The following is a 25,171-nucleotide window of genomic DNA, read 5'->3' as shown; positions in this document are numbered from 1 at the left end:
TGGCGCCTAGCAAGTTAATATTAATTGCGTGCAAATAGGAAAAGTGGTGACCACTCTAACACTGCTCTTAAATTGAACAAAAAACACAAAGTGTAATGAACGACTCTGAGTATGGGAATTATTTAGTAGTTAACTTTAATCAAGCGCGAAATTGCTAAGTTATAGCTACTAAGCTTCAATTCAAAGTTCGATACTGCGAATTTCGATCAAAAAATCAGCGAAAACCGTTCAACCATTATGAATACGATGCCATTGACAAAGCATTAAAGAATGTAGAAAGTAATTGTGACACTTTCTAGTTATGCAGACGTTTTTAATAAATAAAGTAATCGTAACGTAAAAAATCGATCGTTAATATTTCTAAATATTATGGTGTAAAATAACGCTGGATTTTCATCTCTTTATAGTTGTCATCCCAAAGTGCGGAACTGCACGATTTGGATCGTAATTTCTTGTAGAAACAGCAAAGGTGCGGATCTCCTTACTGCTTTGCATCTACCCTAGTCAGTTTTATATGAGTTCATTTAAGCGTCAGTTAAATAGAACAGGCTTGCCATCCGATAGACCAGATCATTCATAGCATCAGGTGGGATTGTGTGATAAACATCTCTGTCCAGTTCTTTATGAATAAAAATTTGTTTTATGTAATCATTTACAAAATCGCGACTAATTTTAATATATATATATATAAGCTTTTAACGTATTTCGTTAACAGATTAAATATTCGCAACGATTAGTTTTATGAGATTATTTTTAAATTTTAAATATTGGACATGAAATTGATGCTTGTATTGGGACGTTGTAGTAAACTAGATGGCGCTGGCATTTGAAAATTTCTTAACATTAAGAGCTTTATAAAATTCAAAAAGGTTGTGTACACCTCTTAAGATATTAAAGCGGTGAGCAGTGTTGGCCTGGTGGCAGCGTGGGTCTTTCATACCTGAGGTCTTAGGTTAATATTAGCTCGTGCGGTGATTGAAAACATCGCGAGGAAACTTGCCTTAGACCCAAAACTTTGACGAAGCGTGTCAGTTATAGAAGAAGGCTAATCCTCCGAATGAAACACATATAGACAAGAAACAAGTAGCTTACAAATTTTCTTTTCCAGCCTTAATAGCTGAAACTAAAGCTTTAAAAAAACAAGAAATAACGGTCGATGCTGAAGTGCCTCGTAGACTTGTAATGGAGTGTAAACAATAACAAATAGATATTAAAATGTGATAGGACAGTGAACAGTGAAATACAACAAAATGTGCAGCAAAGATCAGATAACACACATCCTTGGGAAGATCAATGTGGTAAGTTTTTTTTTTAAAATGTAATAGCAGGCAAACGGGCAAGAGGCTCACCTGATGTAAATACCGCCGTCCATGGACACTCATATTGCGATGGACACTCATGTGCGTTGCCGGCCTTTCAAGAATTGGTACGCTCTTTTCTTGAAGGACCCTAAGTCGGAATTGGTTCGGAAATACTTTAGTGGGTAGCTGGTTCCACATAGTGGTGGTGCGCGGTAAAAACTGCCTTAGAAAACGCTCAGTTGTGGAACGACGGACGTCGAGGTGATACGGATGGTATTTTGTATTTTTATACATAAATTATGCTTATGATGGATTAGTTATTGATAATTAAGCCCTATCCCAGCACGAATTGCTGTGTCAGTGTCTCGGGGTGGATTGCGGTACGCAGTGGAGAGTTGGAGCGCTGAGGCGCGCCGGCCCGTAATAACAATTAGTTGTGTAAAACAAATTAATGTAATTTTATCATTTTTTTTTCTGAAATGGATTACTTGGCCTTCGATACAATATATCCTGTAAATTTCAAAATCATGTTCTATATAAATTTTCGTCATAAAATGAATTTAAAGTGTCAAAAATTAGCTATGTTTGAATTTTTTTTCTATCGAGCGAAGTCATTTAAATCGTGTATCGACCTTTTAATATGGATACATAAACTACTCAACTCCACTATATATTTTTCCATTCGACATACTTCAAGAAACTATGACAAAAAATGGTAATAAACAATCTACTTTTTTGGAGTTGTGCGACATAGACCCTTAACTGGAGTCACAGATCCCGCTTTCATTGCCTATGTTATTATATTATCATATAGCATTCCAATTGTGGAATAATTTGTTAAATCCGTCTAGCAGTTTTTGTTTTTGCAAACGAATTTAGATCGAATTCCTTTCTTTCCTTGTAGCATTTTAGCACATTGTCAATATATAATATATGGGGAATGTTCTGTTTTGATAATTTCTAAGTAGTATATTTAAATATATATTAATTTGATTTATCTTTTTTATAATATAAGACATTAGTAATTAATTATTTTTTATGTTTTCTTTATTTTACAAATAATATAATACAATCACAATATGTAACATTAGAAAACAGTTGTGCTTTGTATTAAAGTGTCCATAGCAGTCTTGTTTAGGAGCGCGACAATTGCATATAAATTTAATTTAATTTTTTAATTTGCTGTTTATATTAGCGTTAGGCTATCTAATATCTGATTGGGTAGATCATTTATTAGCGTTGTTTGGTATCGATGTACCGAGCCGAAGTTGCATTACCGCACGAGTCTGTATAGTATTTTTTTCGTTTTATTCAAGCGACAGTGTTTTGTTATTTTTTTTATTTTTAATGGTTTTTTATCAAGAGTACTTATATAATGTAATTTTGCTACAACCTAGCTCTAAGCATTATCAATAGAACGAATTGTTGATAACATTATGTAACATTTTCCTTATTGTTTCTCGTGTGGAAATGTCGATAAGCCTTGAAATTGAGGTCTACATGTTGAATAATATCAGTAATTTCCATTCCAGCCTTCGCCTTAGAATTCAAATATTCAATAGGTTCAAATATTCTTTAGCCATAGTTGGCTTGTATATCTGATTGAAACTCAAAATACATATCATATAGGTATCACTTTCAATTTATTGGTCTATAATCATTACTTATTTTTGTCATATGGGCGATTGTTTTTCAAAAATATAAAAAAAATGTCGCCATAAATCTCTAGTATTTTATCATTTGTTTAAAGACTGACGCTAATGTCATTAATTTATTACGCAATTTGTTTGTATTAAATTGATTTTTTTAAATGTTACGATGTCTAGGTCATACACTAATTATCTTAAGAAAACTAATTAAGTTTAGCAACTGTTGGTCAACCTGGTTTTGTCATCTCAACCAACAATGTATGATTTTAATATATATAGTAAAAGTACAGAAAACACTAAAATCACTAACGGGTTTAAGTTCGCCTAAATAACTACCTACATCACTGTACAAATTTAAATTTCTTATAAACTAAAAAGTTGGAACAAAATACAAAAAACAAACGAAAAAAAATACAATCCCATCGCATCCCAGGCTGGCTAAAAGATACTATAAAATTATCCTTGCTATTTGAGGTATATGTATATGTGTTTGACGCATAGTATTTATTAAGTGGATAAAGCTCGAAAGTATTTGTTGTTCTAAGACCTACAAGTTGTTAATTCATCAAGTTATAACATATAACCTGGACCTTTAGGTTATAACAACTTATTTTTTTACGTAATATGAGGCAATCGCGCAAGGCTTACCTGATTTTGAGTGAAACACTCACATTGCCTAGGCATTGCCGGCCTTTCAAGAATTAGTAGGTACGCTCTTTTCTCGAAGGACCCTAAGTTGCATTGGTTCTGAAATACTTCATTCGGCAGCTGGTTACGGTTGCTGTTAAAAGGTTTTTATAATAAACAACTATACATTATCTAACGGTTTTTTTTACTTGTTTCGTAAAAATAGCACCATAAAACAGGAATATTTTTTTCTTTTTAAAGACAACTTTTACCGCTGGAGGTGTTGGATTCGTTACATTACTTTGACATGACAACTCGATTAATATGACTTGATGTGATGTGTTAAATTGAAAATAACGCCATCGTGTTACGGTGACTTTCGCTAGGTTTATAATTTAAGATAAATTACGTTCAATTGTTTTATTAGTGGCTTACGGTTGCAGCTTTACCCGTTACGTGTTTGGCAAGATTTTTTACTACCAAGGAATTTACATTAAAGCTTTAGAAATTATATCATATAATCCTTCTTCATAATCTATTAATGTATCGTACAAAATGCATCTGCTTTTTGAGTCTATTGTTCATACGGGGCACGACAGTCTGGTCTATATTTTTGAATGTTTAACGATATTGTATTGTTGGGTAGGCCTTAAATCTTATAATCTCAATAATATAAATACAAATATATAACGTATGTATGTATTTCATTTAGTAACAGACATAAATAGACGTTTCGGAGAATCCATACCTAGAACACTTAGAAACATTACAAAGATCAGAAATCAAAAATTAATCCTGAGTTACAAAACAATAGTGAATAAAAGATTGCAGACAGAATACATCAATTTCACACAGTTGAGTAAATTGAGCGATTATCAGCCTAGGTGTTAAAATTTACGATTTCTTCATTAGTTTTGTTAGTTCTGTAATCAATTTTTATATTTAGCTGTGCTCTGCGTTTACATCCGCATTAATTCCGTGGTAGAACGATGTGCTGTAGCCAAACCTACTGGAACAAAACGTGACGAGGATATATACAGCTGATTGGGAGTCAGGATCAGTATATCTGCAAGGATCTCGTTAGAAATGCAAAGATAAATATAGTAATAAAAGATTTAAAAATGCGCGTGCGCTGGCCTTGCGTTCCTACTTAATGTGTAAGTTTGCCAATGACGTCACTGCCTCCTGGCCGCGACTCCTGACCTCGCAGATCAAATCGCTACTTTCTGTAGAAAGCTGTTTTTCCAGTATAAAAGGAAAAGTTAATTTGCTTAGCTAATTTTAAGTTGACGAGCATTTTATCTAAATGTATGAATTTGTACAGGAAGTCATCTTAAGTGGGCGGAGTAATGACAAAAAGATTTATCGCCTTTGTTGGTTTCATTAATGATTTAATCGCGAGAAATATACATTTTATTATGATAGTATTTATTTTCTATTTATTTAACTAGACATATATATTTCTATATATAGACTTAAATAATTTACAGAATATTAAACTAAATATGGTATAAATGCACAGACATTGCGGCCGATTACATCACGAGGTTTATTTTTTATTTTTGCGTATCATTTGTAGGCACTCTTGACTACCTTTAAGTCTGAATATGATCTGCAGTGATTTGATTGTTGAGTGATAGAGAATCGTAATTGTATGTAATTAATTAGCTTAGTTCTGATTATGTATACAATAATTAAATAGATGATATTGTTAATACATAACGCTGTAGAGATGAACGGATACAATGTTCTACTTTAATATCGTGTCTGTCCATCTTGAGGTGATTGACGTCTCAAGCACTATGCCGTTCACTGTTTGGCCTTACTTGTCTTTTCGACTTACGGTTATATTAACTTGAAGAATGTCTAAAGATTTGAAACGTATGTATAAATTAACAGCTTCTCACGGGCAGTAAGACATGATGCCTACAAATGTGACCTTGAATTGCTATTATAATCTAATATCTGCTTATTAACACATAACTTCAACTTTCCTCATAATCAATTATATAGCTCATGCTACTTGATACTTTGTGTGTGTCTTGTAGTTTTTTTTTTAATTTTAAAGAACATGCGACAAACAGGCACTGATGCCCAACTGTTTTGTGCCATGCGCCTCCTTAGCCTCCTAAAATTCTTATGCCTTATCTAACATAATATTTAATATTGAAGAAAAATCTCTTAAGAAACTCAAATGATAGGTTTAGGGAAGAAATTACTTGGCTAATTACGGAAAAAAACTGCAATTAAAATTCCAAATAATTTTAATAGATTTCAAGCCCCCCCCCCCCAAATTCCACACCTACGGAGTGTAGGCTTCACGTAAGGATACACTGGGCTAGAGGCTCACCTGGTGTTAAGTGATACTGACGCCCATGGACACTCAGTGGCAGAGGGTTTGTGAGTGTGTATAACGAACAAATAGACGCGACAGTCTTGTTTTGTAATGTGTATATAAATAGGTTTTATGCTGTCGTAAAATTCTTCAAAATATAACGAAAATGACTGGTTAAACTTTATACTGAGCTCTTAATTCCCTATTAAAGAATTATTAATAAAATATTTGTAGAAATGATGATATCTTTGATATTCTCAGGAATCGTCTCACGCGCGTGAATGTAGTTCGTTCGTGATTGTGGTTACAGCTTCCGCGTGCTTGTGCGCTTGTCTCGTTCGTGAAGGATAACTTTATTTTATTCATGAGAGTTATTTTAAAAGGCGATTGTCTTTTGTTCTCACTCGTGTTGAAAAGCTTATTTGCCGAACGACATTCTATTATGTAATTGCCGTCTTAAAAGTTACGCTTTTGTCTCTCTCCATCAAATTGTGTTTATCTTGTGAAAAAAAGAGATATATGAGATGATGACGGCGAACTACACTGATTTAGTTGTAGGAATACCTGGCTTAAAGTGTATTTTAACTTTGTATGCTGATAAAGATTTGACTAATATTGTAGCTGAGTTAAGTATAGTAGTGTGTGGATGGTATTTTGTATTCTGCCTTGACGTCCGATAATAAAACTCAGCTGCAGGTATTAGTCCGAAGAACTCCTCTGAACACTGTGAATGCGGTAGAAGATGCATAGACTTCATATCTCTGCGCAACGCCAAGGGATCAAGCCGCACGGAAACTGACTGGTTGTTGACGATTCAAATAGCTCTGTATTGAATATTGTCAAGCGGAAGCAGCAGGTAGGGAAGCTCTTGCCCCGAGGTGAGAACATTTCTGCATGTGGGGCCGAATTTGCGCTTTATAGTGTTGCAAGTGGTGGCCCAGAGTGAAGTACCGTCTCGCCTTGCTGAGCACACCTAGCTTCTTAGAGGCTAATTGCGCCTTGCCTTCCAAATGACCGCGATAACGTCATTCGATATGTCAACGCCCAGTATTCCGATGCTAGCTGAGCCTTTAAGGAGTGTCTTCAAAGAGACGAGTTGCGTATATTGCATTGGTTATAATTATTATATAAAAACTCAAGTTAATTTCCTATTAAAAAGATGTTTTATTATATCTATATGAAGAATAGGAAATTGCATTAATAGGCAGAAAAAAAACAATATTTGGTTAAGAAAACACTTTGTAAACGGGTTGAAGCTATGTATTATTATTATAAACTTATAATTATTTACATAATTTTAAATTTAATTTATTTTCCGACGTTTCGCGTGCTTTACAGCGTGCGTGGTCACGGTGACTCTAAAGCACGCGAAACGTCGGAAAAAAATTAAAATTATGTAAATAATTATAAGTTTATAATAATAATACATAGCTTCAATCCGTTTAAAAAGTGTTTTCTTAATGTGTAAAAGCTAAGTTAACAAAAGACAATACTATGAACAATATTTGGTATTAATTATGGCGTCGGGAATTGCTGGACACGGTTCCTATACTAACCTAAATTAATAAAAGTATTTAGGAACGACACAGTAATTACAACAGCAACACCTAGCATCGAATAACCTTCGTTCTTTAATGATTATGTCCCTGACATTGAAATTACTTTCAACTTGACCATATGATTGATGTTAATCACCTAACTACCAGTGTTACTTCCTTCCCCTACATGAGAATGCGTTAAATTGCATTGTCGTGTTGTTTTAATGTGTACCGATCGTTTCCGTGAAGTTAAATAGCGTGCATTTATGTCCTTACGATAATAGAAAATTGCTAGTTTAAATAATAGTTCCCGAATTACCGATGTCTTTTGCACGGTCGAATACATCTAATTATATTTATTTCAGTTCACTACATTATATATAATGCTATATCTATGTAGGTGTATGCTTCAAGATACATTTTCGAAAAAGGATTTTTTTTGACAATTATGTTAAATTTAACAAAATTATATGATAGAATTTCAATTTTAGATTTTAACAATTCTAAATTGTGATTATTGAAAACTCGTTTATTAATACGGTTTATTTATTTACTTTAAACACACAAAAGACAGGTTACGTAAGTAATTAGGCTACAGGCGGTTTTAGCGCTAACAAGCGATTTCTTCCATCTAGTATGAAAATATAGGAGAAATACCAACTGAATTAATTACCAAAAACCATAAAATTTCATGTCCTACAAATATACAAACTAAAACTGAACTAAACTAAAATCTAGGTTCAATATATTGAGTTAAACTTAGATTTAAGTTTATTGAGTTACTAAGTTTACCAAGCGGAGACAAAATTACGCTTTAGGGATTTTTAACGTTCAATCGTGAACTATTCAAACTAAACGAAAGTTAAAACTTACGTTAAAATTTTTCTTTGTGTATTTTACAAATTACAGGATTATATTCAAGATAAAAGTGCGTGGACACATGCTGGACCTTCTTTTTTTTGAAAACGAAATCAACTTTGACGTAACACACTGTTTGACTGTTTGTTTATTATTTATTTAAGAATAATGTAAAATTTATAGTTGCAATAATTGTAGATAATAATTTAGTTATCTGCTGTATTGTTTTTAATAACACCGTGCGCCTTGTAGTATAGTAGTTTTTTTTAATTCTAGGTAATATTGTAAAAACTATTTTAAAAGAGTGAGTATGGAGGTTTTTGCCTTTTCTTCTCCATATGAAACTGCCATTGGAAGGGGCAACTAGTCATTTTTTTAAAAAATCTTTTTAACTGATAATTTTTACTTTCAAAAGTGCCTTTTTAATAGGCCTAATGGAAATTAACGATTTGACTTTGTTTTTAGGACTACATTTAGTTTCAACTTTCTTCGGATATTAATAATAATTGTTATAGACAATACAGAAATTCTGTCAGCTTAAAAGGTCATGACGAAGTGTGAGAATCGTCAGTCACTGTCCGTGCGGCTTTATCTCTTGGCGTTGCGTAGAGATGTAGCGTCTCTCTGCATCTTCTACTGTTTAAAATGGAGAATATTCAGAGGAGTTGATCCGAATTTTTTTTTGGGCTCTCGCTGTTGGCCTTAAGGGCTTTTACATCTCAGCTCGGCCAGAATGGCGTTTTGTCCCGCGGCTAGCGCAAGGGCGTCTCGTGTGAGACTCGGACCTCGGCTTGGGCCGTCGCGGGGTGGTCAATCGCCTGAAGGGCAGGACGGAAGCTCACTGGAGTGAGCGAGGGAGCAAAGTGCGAAGTAATGTTTGGACTAATAGCTGCAGCTGAGTTTCATTATCGAACGTCAAGGCAGAATACAAAATACCATCCGTATCACCTCCAAGTCCGTCTTTCTACAGCGTTTTTTAAGGAAGTTTTAGCCGCGCACCACCACTGTAAGATAGAAGCTGCCAACTGAAGTATTTCCGAAGTAATTTGATTTAGGCTCCTTCAAGAAAAGAGCGTTATGTGAGTGTTCATGGCCCGTTTGCGTTCTATTAAATAAAACAAACAATATTTATTTTTATGGCTGAGGTTTATCATACTTTAATTTATGACTACTATCGTTTGCTGGTTATTTAAACCCTTGTTAAATCAAAATCAATTTAACATTTATGTGCATTGTATACCTGAATTGAATGATGTTTACAACGCATTGTGGATTGAACAAATTGTTGGCCGCTGCAAACATGCGTGACTAAGTGTAAGAAAGTAAATATCATTGTTTCTATACAATACATTATTGATGAGATACATGACTTTGCGTTATGTTTTTAGGGGTTAACTAAAGGAACTTTTGTATGTATAAAAATCTCAATGTACGCTTCGTGGACGTAAACCTGGTCGCTATTCATTTGTTTATTTAGGTTTTTTTTAAATTAAATATTACAAACTTTCCCGCTCATTTTATAGAACACGGCGGATAACGGCTAGTACGGTCAACAGATGTTTAGTGGTACCGCCTCCCATGGACACTACCAGAAAGCTCGCTAGTACTAGATGGTCCCTAAAAGTGTTTTCACAAGGCCCTAATCAGTGGCGATATCGAGACAATGGTGGTGGGAATGTAATTGGATCGTAGTTCGAATTGCCAGTAGCATACTACACACGTCCATTAGGATACAAACTGATGAGACGATCTAGGGTTCTCCCCTCTTCTTCCCCCGATATTATAGCCTCTGATTTTAGGGCCGTGTGTAGACGGTTTGAGTAGAACTTTAGTGGTACAAGGTGCCTTATACGTGTTAGGTGATACGATATTAGACATGGCAAAGCCGGACCGAGTGATGTGTTGAGACCAGTGGGAATTGGTGAAGTTTTAATGAAATAACTGAAGAATATTTTGTCACGTCTAATGACGAGTCTGCTTGACTTATGATAAACATTATTCAATAACTAGACGTTGATCTGTACATAAATATAACTGTACATTTTGCAATTTAAATATTTACGTTCATATATGTACATTGTTACCAATATGAATAATTGATTTACGAATGCTTCTATGTTTATTTTATGTTTTTCTTTAGATGCGTGTTCACTTTAGTTTTTATTGATTAATTGCCATTAACACATACTTACACTTAAAGGAAATTATCAAGAGAAGAGAGCGATCGCTCCTAAGTTTAATCCAATAATATAGTATATACATTATATATATATTAAATAGAATTTCTATTGAGGTAGACCTATTTCTTTGTACAGTGGCTATTTCTTTGAAGATTATCGATGTAGGTATTATTGTTAATCGCATTAGTAGTACCACTTCTACGAATTTTTATATATATTATTCTACTGTACGTGTGTATGTCACTAAACGGCTCTTAAACGGCTGGGGCAAATTGAATGTTTTTTTTTTGTATACGTTTGTGTATCGCCCTGGATGGTTTAGATTTACAAATCAGCCTGGAATAATATCCTAATCGCATGAAATACAATGTAGGACGTCTGTCGGATCCGCTAGTATAATATAGGACAGAACACATCATATCTTCATAGAATACAACCAAAAACTTTCTCATATGAGAAATCTGTGAATTGAAAGCTCTATGACCTCTACCCTAGCCCTCAGTGAACGAATTCCCTTCACTCAAAATAGCATCGTTCAAATGTCGTAATCAATCAAGAGATCCAAACAAGATCGATTAATTAACGGTATTCGATAAATTCAAGGCAAATTACGGAACTATTAACCCCAACCCATCTCACTTTCTATTCAATAATACGGTCACACGGTTTTACGACGAATTACACGAAATGAATTCGAAGTTTTGTTGGTATGTTGTGTTCTAAAGTACGTTCTATTTTTTAGTACTAATTAGCAAATAATGATAAGGATAATGTTGTTACATAGATAACAAAATAAATTATTAATTTTCATTTGTATAGAAGGATGGTTGTCATTGATATGATATTTTAGTATCCTCTCATCGTAGGTTCGATCACCGGCTGTGCACCAATGGATTTTCTTTCTATGTGCGCATTTAACATTAGCTCGAACGGTGAAGGAAAACATCGTGAGGAAACCGGCTTGCCTATTAGATTGACAAATGATCCTGAAACAGATACGGAAATCTGAGGTCCAGACGTAAAAAGGTTGTAGCGCAATTGATTTAATATGTCCGAATAATGAAAGCTCACACTAACGCCATTGTTTCAACGTAAAGATTAAAGACTATGGAATAGCTAGACACTATTAAATAGTCTGTCAATATGTAGATTAATAGTGGCTAATCAAATAAACATAACGGTTACGAACTTATTTGTCTTTGATGTTATACAATTATATGGCAAATGGCACCCGATACCAGCGCGTTTAAAAAAAATATATTTATGTTTATTATGGAACATAAGATACAAGTATCAATTATTCCACGTCATTAAATTTTAATAGGTAAACATCCCTACTGATCGGCAAAGAAGACAGAGGTCGAGAGAAAAAGCCGGCGTAAAAAAGTCTCGGTACTCTTTTAAAATATTAGATCATCAAACAACACTTATTTTAAAACAAATATCGCAAATTTATTAGAAGCAGCCTAGCACTAGTCCCAGGCCCTTTTATCAACTAGATGATCGTTAACTTTGTAGTAAGCCTTTTTACACACCTTTTCTTTAACCTTTAACCTTCCTCTTTAACCTTTTCTTTAAGAGTATCACTTTTCCCAAAAAATAATGACTTATTTTTGATAGCCTAGTACAGGTAAATTGCTGCCTGCGTTTGTTCCGAGTATTAACATTGTGCGTATTGCTCTGATATATACAAATCGTGACAAATCATTCGGATTCAAAATTTCATTTGTGCGTCACATTATTAGTTATAACAATATTTATTTATTAACGTATTTAATGTTACTAAGGATGATGAAAATACGACTCTGTGTGAATACTACTACATTGTATTTTTTTTATCGTAATTGGGGCAAACGGACTAGTGGTTCATCTGATGTTAAATGATACCCATAGACACTCACATTTCCAGAGGCTAGTGCGTTTTATGTATTGGTACGCTCTTTTCTTGAAGGACCCTCAGTCGAATTGGTTCGGAAATACTTCAGTGGGCAGTTGGTTCCACATAGTGCGAAAAAACTGCATTAAAAAACGGCCAGTTGTTAATTGCTAATAGTGTTAGCCACCAATTTAAGAATTACGACTCGATCACGCACCTCACTATTTATGTAATTGTATACTATTTGTTCAATGAACAAAAAACTATACATAATGTGTGTTACATAATGTTAGGTGCAAATTTAAAAACAAACTTTTTCGGTCATTCTTTTGTTAACACTTTGAACTTTCGAATAAATATTAACGGTATTTGTTGTATAGCATGGACTGGTTTGGTTAGTTAATAATTCGTTTCGTTCTATATTGTTTGAAACGGATTGTACTAAAACCTTAGTTGTATATAATGTGAGATTTCATATTGTAAGTTTATAGAAAGGTTTTTGCGTAGATTAAATTAATATTCCAGTCAAAATCTAAAACTCGGGACTAAATTTTAACAATGAAACGAGCCACGCCCACATATATCACCACGTTATTTCGCTTTGACGCAACCGCTGGTGCGACATAACCAATGATTATTCAACTGGAAATATTTAACCTAAACAATTAAACACATCAGTTTCGTAATAGTAGGTATTATTGAATTAATTCACAATTAACATTGTGTTTACAATAACTATATTTTGACGAGTGTGATTGACAAACGGGCGCGAAGGTCAAGCTAATTTGTCTATTGTAAGGTTAGGGATATATGTTTACATTCAATTACGGCCATTCATGAACTTTGGCGTGTCAAGGATTTTTATTGTATAGCAAATATCACATGGAATACCCTTTGTAAATTTGTTTATAGTTTAATGTCAGTTATATATCGTTACATATAGCTATTGTTAGGCCGTGCCTTATTGCAGCTCGAAGCTGACCATTTTATTGGTCAGATTTCGGTTTAAGTATGGAGTTTGCATACCACGTAATTAATCATATTCGATCTTCTTCGTAGTCTTTAATACTGAAGGTCGTGCCCATCTTGAAAACCCCTAATCTATATATACGTCGATTTGCTGCCTCCACACCACTCTATTATCAGCATGTCTCTGTGCATTAGAGATGTTGAGACCCCTACTTCTCCTGCCACCACTCCTCCCTACCATTAACATATTCCATAAGCGTATATTAAGAGCTGTACTCAAATTGGTTTTTTCAGAGTAGCCGTTTAGTTTTTGACAGGGAGAGTCGAAGTCGCTCAACAAAGTTAAATAACAGTATTGTAATTTTTAGAATGAGATTATTGTTCATCTATATATCAAGATCCCTAATACTTTATGTACGAGCCAAGCCTACATTTCTTCTTAGTTTTATAAGCGTGGCGACTTCCTTAATCGTGGGAGTTACGCCCAGAGAGTATAGCCTATAGGTTACATTGCATTCATTTGTAACATTTCATTATTACGCTTATTTTCTATTGATGTACGCGAGTGGTTAATATAGACTGAAATTTAAATCCTCTATTATTTATAGCACAATGATGACCCAGGACCGTACGCCATACATCTCAATTAGCAATGTATGTATTGCATTATATATAGGTTATCAATTGTGATATTTGTATATTGAAATATGAAAATGAAACGTGACAAACATTCATCTGCTAATAATTATTTTTCTCGAGTTTTATACTCAAATAAGACTTCGAACGGGTCTTTAACACAAGTTAAGAGATGATTATTTTGGGAGCTGTTAATGTTTGTATTAGTAATAGTGTCTTAATGTAATGGGTGTGTTAAGGTCAAAGATACTTGAAATATGAAGATGGCTTCATGTACCATTGTTTAAACTTTTCCTTACCGAAACAAGTGAAGGCTGTGTTTATTGTTAGTATTCTGTGCGTTCATGGGTCAAATAGTTGGCGATGGCCATTGAAATGTGTGCCAGGTAGTGAAATTGAATGTTTGCTCTGGGTTTATTGTGCCTTTGGGAAATGTGAATATTAAGAAATGCGATTGAACTTTTTAGTATAGTTATTTATATTTGGGGAATGTTTTTTTAATACTGTAAATTGTACTTTTATTAGTAAGATTATACTAATATATATCTGGGTTTATTGTGCCTTTGGGAAATGTGAATATTAAGAAATGCGATTGAGCTTTTTAGTATAGTTATTTATATTTGGGGAATGTTTTTTTTAATACTGTAAATTGTACTTTTATTAGTAAGATTATACTCATATATATAATAGAAATACACAATTAGATGGAATTTGGTTTTTGGTGAATTAGTTCGGCAAAACGTGTTATGGTATTTTTGTATTTAAATTGTGTGGCATTAATTTTCTATTTATATATTTTAATTAAACGAAGATAGGGTGTCTTAAGATAGGATCGCTTATATCGTGAAGTCACCTTTCTTGGAGGTGGAATACTGAGAGCGTTCAAACAGGAATAAAGTTTTATTTTTATATCATGGAAATATTTATTTAAAAACACGACGGAAACAAAAAGTAAACAAAAACTTAATAAGGGAAATCTAAAATATAGTTCAATAAATTACAAAAAACTAACTTAAAAAAATATAAAACTTTTGGCAGTTCACTCAACAGACAATAGAAAAGGTACGCTAACCTATGTGTTAGTAGAGTTAACGAAAACTAAATTAATACAGAGTTTCATGCCCTTTTCAGAAGGTTAGTCCTTAAGCTGTAGGCACATGATGTAACGGCGGTCATCTTTTTCTGACGTACCCATCAGGCACCTTAAAGTTAGTAACAATTTTATTCAGAACATCACAAGCGCATCTCGGCGTACTCTAAGTTTGTCGTAGGCCACAACACGATATATGATTCCTTCTAATACACATATATTGGTGTAGATTTTTAGAATGTTCATAAAACTTTTATTGTATGATGTTTATCTAATCGTTCCGTATCTAGCAACAATAATACTGATAGTGGAGAAAATCTCGATAATCTAAACCCGTATTCAAATTTTATGGTTGATTTAAATTGATAACTATCAACGCTTACACAATATAGAAATCATATTTGCATAAAAATGGCAAATATTTAAGGCATTAAAGGCTTAGCGAATCGTAAAGCAAATTGCGTGTCTAATAAAAATAGCGATTATAATTTGCATATTGGCCAAAACTTGTTACTGTTTTATTTATTAAGTTTTATCGGTATTAGGAAATCTAGTTTAACCTAATTACAATTTCAATTGAATTTAAATTAATTTGTGCTATTGAAAGGTTATTGTGTTAATTTATTGTCTTCGAGTGTTGCACTGGCTTAAACTCTAAATAAAGCTTAATTAATAAAACAAATCCTTTTTAGTTGGATACTACGTTTATCGAGGAAGAAAATACAATATTGTGCTAATCTATGAACAATTCTGCTAAAATGGAGAAACTATTCCTTTTACGCTATCATTGCGTGCGCTACCTAAACGGCATGTTACGCAAAAATTGTGTAATATACTAAAAAAATATTCTTGTATGTAATTCATTAAATATTTTTGTACCCTGTTGAAACTACAATTGAAAATGCTTACCACCAATTAAGAAATGTTTGTGTACATTGTTGTTCGGACACCAATACCCCGTAGTTATTTGTAACAATACCTTTCATCTTGGTTCAATTAACTCGATGATAGAGGTCATCGTCTCATTATGCAAGTCAGATCCGGCTTCTTTGTCTATACTTTTACTGATTACGCGTACGTGACTTTGCGTGATGGATTATGTTGGACATCTAATGGCATTATATCATTTGGACTTCTCTTCTGACGTGCCTCTATTTGTAGGGCAGGTTGTATATCCATAAGGCGTTGGAACATTGGTGGTTTTAATAAAGGATCCTAATTGGATATGGATTTAGGCGTTATAATAATAATTATGATAAAAGCCTTTATTCACTAACAGCATAAGATAAAATTACAATCACAGTGTCTTAAACTTTCCCGTTGTTATTTCCATTCGTCTCGTCGATACACAATCTTCTCCATCCGGCAGATCGTCTTCCCATCTATTAATTTGACGGTCTCTTTTCTCCATTCATCCTCTGGGATTACATTCCTTTGGTAGCCTTTTAGTTATACTTCAAAAATGTTTGATTGTAAAAGGAAAGTCAGCGAAGTTATTTAGTTTTATAAGTACGCTATCGTATAAATATAATGCGTTATGCTTGACGTTAAGTTTTATAGTTCATGTAAAGCATTCTTTGTTTTTGAAAACGTTTATTAAGTGTAAAGCAAAAACTATTGCTAGAATATAATGTGTTTGTGTTTTAATTAATGTAAATAATATCCGATGTTCATTAGTATTAATTTCACCGAAAGCATTTGTCTCTATGATCGAGACGGGTACATAAATCGTTACATGTAGAACTACCAAGTCCGTGTTTGTACATGAATAATGCATTACCAATCCTGCGCAGCCAATTTATCGTTTGCCTCAAACCTACCGGATTCTTGTAGTTTTTCTTTTGTGCTAGATTTTCTCGGAAAACTAGGTTTGATATCTCCTACCGGGTTATCTACTTTATTCGTTAGGTTCTTATTTCTAATAATTCTATCTTAGATAAAGGTAAAATGCCTTGAAAGTTTTGTTTGAAGAATTTGAGTATTCCATTGGTAATTTATAATATTTCTTATTACTTCGATTAAAAAATAAATCGTAAATCAAAAAGTTTATTATTACAGTTTAAACTAAAATATTCCCAAAATACATATAATTATACTTTTGTTAAGAATAATCGTTGTCTATTAAATACATCTGAGTCCAGGCCATCATTATAAACCTTTCGAATTGGGAATGTGCATCAACACAGGTTTCAACTTGCATTGAAACGTAAGCATTAAATCTTACTACGATTGTAGCTATCCTTTGCCAAATTTGGGAGTAGGCAAACGTTGTCCGTTCTAGAATAACTCCAATTCAATTTATGCGCACGAGCAAAGGAATGTTTGACGTGTTTAGTAATAATGCTTATATAATACAGAAAATTACTGTTAAAGTATCGAATCACTGACCTGTCACTTTAGCTGATAAATTACATTTGGCAGATAATCACGTTTTGAATGACGATGTCAAAGATGTCAAGGAGGCAATCACTGGAGTGTAATTAAATTTTACTTCAATTGTGGGTTACATAGTTTGCATTATACGCGGTTTTAATGGTTTATTTATGTTATTTAATGTAAGAGACGTTATTTAAAGTTCAAATGTTACTTGTACATTATATTAACCAAAGGTTTTATTTACTTACGTAAGACAGAAAGCTTCATGAAAGTTTTTAAGACAGAAAGCTTCATGAAAGTTTCAAAAACAATTTTATGATAATCAGAACGATAACATTGTTACCATAAGGAACGCATACATAAAAACATTTACTGTATGGTGAGATGGTTAGTTAATCTAGTAAAAATTTAAATCTTTCAAAAATTCTACAAAAATAATGTACTAATAAATCAGGTTCGAATAGACCTCCCTGTGGAAAGCCTTATATTAATATCTAAACATTCCAAAAGCTATCTGCATAATCACGGTCGTTCACTTTCACTGCACCTCATGGCTATACGTGATGGCCATGGCAATCGCAACCTCATGACATACTATAACATACGTTCGAAAGTTAGTGTTCCGTGATTAAGCATTATTAAAAGTTCCGTTCTCGAAGAAGTTACGGATCCGAATGAAAACTTCGATACGGTAACACAGGGTGTGAAAATGTATCAGCAAGATCTACGTATACCGAATGCTGCGGAAACTTGACATTAGAGCAAAATTATGTACAGTGCCACATGTCTTCTTCTATCTACCACCATCTAATAAAATTTCAACTGTAATATATTTATTCCTTGTATTATTGATTACAATGGCAAAGTTTTCATTATCTGTTATAGGTATCTTAAAAGATATTATATTAATAGTACAGGTAATAAAACCTATCATATCAGTTGTTCCTAAGTTTATGTCACATTTATTTAGGCCTAGAACTGTATTTCATAGATACTAGTGTACATTGTTTTATTAAGACATTTCAATAAATTAGCCTGAAGGACTTCAAATTATTCTACTTAGTGTACATATTTATTCACTGGCAATACTAATATCTATGACAGCGACGCTCTTATCGGCCAAGAAAAGTATGTGGTACTGTACTACAGTTTTATAGATTACATCAATATCTTTTAAAATTCAGCGATGTAAAGGTATGTATCTACATGAATGAATTGTATGTCTATTTGTCTCGCTAAAACTCGAGATAGGCTTGACGGATTTGGCTAATATTGATCCTGAATTATTTGTGGACGTTCGGAGAACATTATCATTATCATTTTGGTTATATTTATATAACCAAAATAATGCTTTAATAATTTAATTCTCCAATACAATTCGTTACTAGCTTTAAAATAATTGATGTTTTTTGTGTTTGGAAATAAACGATTGTTGGTTGTCTAATATTTTTATCTAGAAATGATACCGCCTACAAATTAATTTACAATTGGTTGTGACTGTAACAGAAACATTAGTAAGCCATTATTAATTATTATTAAGGAATTATTAAAATAATATTTTAGCCATACAAATCGTAGATTTTTCCCAAACCTTTTTTATTTTGTTTTATTTTTATATATCTCTGGTATTGATCAAAATTCTCACTAATTTATTTATCGTCGCCTTAAAATCAATTGCCTTGCCTGCCTCTTTGTATTACACATTTAGTAAAGATAGAATTGTATAGAATTATTTTTTAATTAATATTAATTTTAATTGCATTATCAAAACTTCTCAGTGATTTTGGTCTACAAATTTGAAAGTAATTCGTGAATTTACAAACGGAGCTGTGCAAAGAATTTGTACATTGTCATGGTAATGACCTCATGACACAATGCACCTTTTGGTCACGGCCAACGAAAGCCAAAGTACATTGTCAGATATTGTTCACTATACTTTCGCTGTACAGGAAAAATTGTTTCAACAAAACCTATACAATATCGAATATTCAGATTCATAGGTTTTAAATGCTGACTTCATTGTTAGGCATTTATTTAGAAGTTAGGACTTGTTGTGAGCAACAGGTATGCTTAAAAGATACTAAACATAAATTATATTAGAACATGAAACAAGAAGTGAAAAATCAATAACGGTGACAAGGAAGATTGCCTTATTGAGAAGCAGAGTTTGGAAGAGAGTGGTTGCATGAAGCAGATAGCTCCAAAGCGATAAGGCCGCCAGTTGGCCTTCTTTTTATTGAATTATTATATTTTTGTATTCAACGAAGAATTAATTAATAAAAATAAATAAAATAAGATTGTTGTAATTGTTATTAATGTTGCGATTGATATTGACAAAAATGTTAAGGTCTATTTCTTTAATTACATTTGATATACGGGAGTCTTTCTTAGCAAACGTTGTCACTGAATCTGAGTGCTAGAGGCTACGATTAAAATGTATGTAATACTAGCGGATTCGACATACGTTGTCCTATACATACGTCTTACATACAAAAAAAATCTTATAACGTAAATCATTCTGGACAAAATTATCAAAATCTATGTAGCCGTTTATTACGAACACTTACACACTATTCTTATATATACCAGCTATTTATTTGCTGTATAGATACATACCGATTCCAATATCTGCCGCGCTGAATTGTGAATCTAAACCATCCAGGGCGCCACCCAAACGCAGTTTAGTGACATACACACGTACAGTAGAATTATATTTATAAAGATATGTAAGTAATTTATTGCCCAACTAATAATAAAACAAGGACATTAAAATACCTATTTAAGGTCGCGATTTTGGTAAACTTATATAAATAGCTTAAATAACAGTTAATTCTTAATTAACTACTTTAAGTACGACTATTGTTTTCATAATGTCCTAGGTCGGATACCTTTGGTGTTATTTTAGTTTGTTGATTTGTATCTCGCATTAATCACAACCGAACAAATCAATTATCCTATCGCAAAGTACGTCTACCCACATTTGAGGTAAAACAGGTGGAACTATTTCCTATCGGTTCCGATCTTGCAATAGTTAAATGTCGACTTAAAAGTTCAAGCTAACAATGGATATGCTCTTGTGAAATTAGTTGCTGACGTATTACCTTTGGGCGGTATATATGAATTTTGTAATATAAAATTCATTCTTGAGCAGCGATAGTATTATGTATGACGAAAAATATGGTGACACGAATGGATGACATATGTCGTAGTTAAATGAAAATAAATATAGGAAGCTGAATAATGTGTCTGTGTACTAATAAAAGATAGACACTACAAAACGGACAAGATATACTGGAAAGAAATGCCTGGACGACAAAAGTATAGGTGGTCAATTGACGTAATAGAACTAGCGGGGAAAAACTAAAAGAATGTTGCTCAAGACAAAAAGAAATTGAAAAATATGGAGGGTTATTTTAACGTTAAATTGGCCATACAAATACAAATAATAGAATCTTAATTTTTACAACATATGCTAACACAACTAATACTTACAGTAAGAAATGTAAACTAAACCAGCTTGGTCTGGATATCTATAGTTTCTCTCCTCACATTTTAAAATCTGTGTTTAGTTTTTTATTTGTAATTGTTTTGTTTAATATTTGTATGATCGTGTGTCATGTGTGCCTTTAAGTGCTTGTCACGTTAAACATTGTCTGTTCTGGTTATTTCACCAATGTATCAGCGTGCCGAGCGTTGGCGACCTTTTATTAATAAATATTTAATAATTATATTAATTATTATGTCAACAAATTCTCCTTTTTTTTTACTTGAGGAAATGCATTGCGCATACCCAAGGCGCCACCAACAATCGGGATGGGATGCGGTAACAGCAGAGCCTTATCCGCTTTCCGACATGCGACGACGTTTTAATCATACTATTAAAAGACTGAAAACAACATCGAAACAATTAAAATAGCTGTTTAAATGTTACATTCAAATAAAACATCCGAAAGTTGCGTCACTACAGAAAGTCGATCGAAAAAAATACCTGTTTTCGTCGATTATTAGCTAATCATTTCACTTTTAGCACAACGTGACAGGCCACTTACACGTCATTTAAGTTTTCCATCTATACGAAGTTTAGGTATTACTACGAAAATGCATTATACATAAATACATTTTTCATGTACATAATAAAATTGAGTATTAAAAGTATTTAATTAATTAATATTTACAATTTACTAGTTGTTTGATCTATGTTATCACGTTTATGTATTTAGTGTTTTTTTAGGATTTAAGGTAATTTTATAGTGTACTAGGTGACCCGGCAAACGTTGTTTTGCCATGTATATTATTTCCAGGAAACATTTTTTTAATTCAATAAAACCTATCTCCTTTATTAAAAATAGGGTTTGATCATAGAGTGGTGACAATTAAAGGTTGTATGTTGTATCATAAAAAAATAAAAACAAAAAAAATATCTGAAAAAAATTTTTTTTTTGGGGTGGGTACTCCTTATCACTTAGGGCTTTGAAAGATAGATAGTAGCCGATTCTTAGGCTTACTATATGCATAAAAAAGTCATAAACAACAATCGAGCCATTTCGGAGGAGTATGGATGAGTAATGTTCGTTACATTGTGACACGAGAAGTTTATATTGTAGAGATTTTGATTCTTATAAACTCCCAAAACACTGCCTAAGAATAAGCCCTTTTTCCTCTGTATGTAAATTAATAAATTTATTAATTTAATTATCTAGGTAATATAAGGCAAGAAAACATACACAAATGTATATACTTACTTTGGGGTCGGTGTTTTTAGTTAAATCAGAAATTGTCAGATTGTACACATCATGGTTTTTAAACAATACTTAAATAGGTATTGTTAAGTATACGTAAATACGTATAAACAAAACTAAATCGATTACACTAATTATATTTAAGATTATTTTCATTCAATCGGTTTATTTGATTAAATTATCCAATAACAACTGAACGTAATTTCTTAGTAAACTTTTTTTCATCATGATCTCCGCACAAACGAGGCGTTGACGAGTTGGTGACGAAGAACACGTTGATAATGATAAAATTGGAAGCTAAATCTAGATCAGGTGGTGTGTCAAAAGAGGTCGTTAGCATGCAAACTGCATTTCGCGTTGGCTATTAGATTTTAAACAACTCGTTACAAACCTTGATCTTTGTTACGAGTTGCGTGATGGAACGGAATTCAGTTTTTAGTGCATATCTATGATATGTTATTTTATGTTTAAATTTAGGCCTTAAGATGATTTAATATAGTAATTTAAGATGATTTAAACGTATAAGGTGTTTTATAGATGTATTGTAACTTACGTAGGCGAATCTTTTTTTATTAACATTTATATGTAATAACATAAATACGGTAAAAAGGATACAACTCGACTGAGATTAGGCTGTTGAACTGTAGGTAATATGTTTATGAAAATAAATTTATTTTCAATAATTTTAGTCATTAGGAATAGATCAATTCGTCACGCACTTGCTATTTAAATTTGATTTATCTGATATTTTGTAGAATATGTAATTTGGAAAAGTGTAAAAAATAATAAAATGTGTATGTGTGTATTATTTTTTATTTATTGTATAAGTATTCTTAATACAAAGGAAGTTGATGTGGTGGAAACACAAACTGTACACAGTTTTTCTATCCACCAGTACGTCGAACATAATTAAATCATTAACACACATATATATATACTAAGGCCAGTGGCATATAAACTGTAAATTTATAACAAAACAAATATATAATATGATGTACGGTTTTGGTCACATATTGTCATATATTGTTCTCCATACTTTTACGGTACAGGACAAATAATAGTTTCGACAACACTTTTACAATATTGAATATTCAAAATCAAGTACGGCGATCTTACTCCCGCCCTCAAGGTTGAGGTCAATTGGCTCTCTACATAAAACGTGTAGAATACAACCTATGTTCATACTTATATAATGTAAAAATTTTGGCTATATAGTTTCTATGAATCTTCCTTTTTGGAAGGTTCAGATAATCTACAAAAAAAGTAATTTGAAAGGTTTATACATGCCTCACAGATATCGTATTATACTTGATCTTGTTAAACGATTTCTTTCGCCAACAGGGTCTTCCATCTTGGTCTCGCGGTCTGGAGGCGGCGGAGGCAGCGCGCGCGCGGCTCGTGCGCTGGGCGTGCGGCGAGCCGGCGCCGGAACCTGACCCGCCGCGGAAGAAGATGCCGCACGCCCTACGACGCAGGTGGCCTATGTGCCCCTGTCTACAGGTTAGTTGTATAAATATTATTTAATAATCAGCCTTAGAAACAGTGAAACTATTTATTTATAAGACTAGAAAGATCTTATCGGTGCGAGTTGAACTTTCGTCGAATAATGTACACTCAAACAGTTATTTAACGAGTATTCAACAATTCGACTTAAGGTAAAGAAAAGAGCGTACAAATTCTTAAAAGGCCGGCAACGCACTCGTGAGCCCTCTGGCATTGAGAGTGTCCATGGGCGGCGGTATCACTTGACATCAGGTATTTTATAAAATAAAGTCGGTTATCATTTTTGAAATCTCATATAACACGATGACTCACAATTAACTTTTCATTGAAATTTGACAAAATACAATAATAGACTAATTTGCAGTATTCATGAAAAAAAAAAAGTATTTAGTCACGGAAATTCTTACAAGTACATATAATTTTAATTATTGTTTCATACAATATTGGAAACAATTTCCACGAAAATATAATATTAATTATTGTATATTTATAAAAAGCTACGTTATTTTTTAGTATGAATACATCGATATACATATGTACGGATATATACAGTATAGGAAACAAAAGGCAATACCTACAATAAAATAATGTGTGTGACCCAGGGTCAAACTAGGGTTATATGATTTATCAACTCAGCCAAGCGGCTACATGAGACTAGGATTCAGACTATAAAATTATCTAGCGGTGTTTGAAACGTCTAGAAAATAACCATACTTACATTGTTACACCAATTTTGCGTCTAATTTGAATACAATATTGCAAATGTATTTCGTATTCGTAACTGCAATAATTATTGTTGCATTTGGTCACAAATCTTGTTCGAATTGCGTTATTTTACAGTTTCGTTAGACACGAATAAATTTGATTAAGTAGCGGTCTACTGGGTTTTTTATTTATTTATTTATATTGACATGCCTTTTACCCGAAGGGTAGGCAGAGACTATAGATCTCCCCATGCTATGGTCCTGACTCAAACTTAAGCGATAAAAAGAGTGGTGCAATGTTTCTTGCCAGTTATTCTTGCCCGCTCTACGACCTTAACTTGCGAACTGGTAGTAAATGTAAATTTAGAATTAATTTATCATCTTTTCTGACGTTTATACGTGTACTTAATAACATGAATTAAGTTATTTTGAGTCTGAAACAAAATCAAAATTACCAGGCTTACCATTTCATTTTATATTTAGGAGAAATTGAAGGTCTATATATTCATGAAATGTATATACATTATCCCTTTAGACTTCACTAACATGATAGGGACAAACAAAGAAAATATAGATAAAATATTAATTATCGTGGTTATATATGTATGATAATGATATGTTAAAAAATTATTTTATCTCTTCACTAGCCTTCATTCTTTTTATGTTTGGTAATTTAATTTATAATTATTTAACTACCTTACGGTCACCGATTTTAGGACGATTGTTTTCTCACGGAATCCTTCGATAAACAGAACTAACATTTTTCTCCGAAAGTAATTTAGGTGACGTG

At 32.8% G+C, this 25,171-nt stretch overlaps 1 protein-coding gene across 7 annotated transcripts in view; it reads left to right on the top strand.

Moving 5' to 3' along the window:
* LOC123720347 (disheveled-associated activator of morphogenesis 1) overlaps positions 1–25,171 on the top strand; it is a 112,421-nt gene that overhangs the window by 42,015 nt on the left and 45,235 nt on the right. For 4 of the 7 annotated variants that reach the window (XM_045676923.1, XM_045676956.1, XM_045676931.1 and 1 more), the window contains exons 2-3: positions 1,109–1,298; positions 23,516–23,674. In XM_045676923.1, coding sequence (XP_045532879.1) covers positions 1,251–1,298; positions 23,516–23,674 — 207 coding nt within the window. In that variant the 5' untranslated portion in view covers positions 1,109–1,250. The remainder of the gene's footprint in view (positions 1–1,108; positions 1,299–23,515; positions 23,675–25,171) is intronic. The other 3 variants (XM_045676965.1, XM_045676970.1, XM_045676939.1) reach the window with 1 other exon arrangement.

Source organism: Pieris brassicae, chromosome 1, assembly GCF_905147105.1.
Source record: "Pieris brassicae chromosome 1, ilPieBrab1.1, whole genome shotgun sequence".
Classification (NCBI taxonomy): domain Eukaryota; kingdom Metazoa; phylum Arthropoda; class Insecta; order Lepidoptera; family Pieridae; genus Pieris; species Pieris brassicae.
The sequence above is the reverse complement of the archived record's forward strand: the minus strand, read 5'-3'. Positions and strand labels throughout refer to the sequence as shown.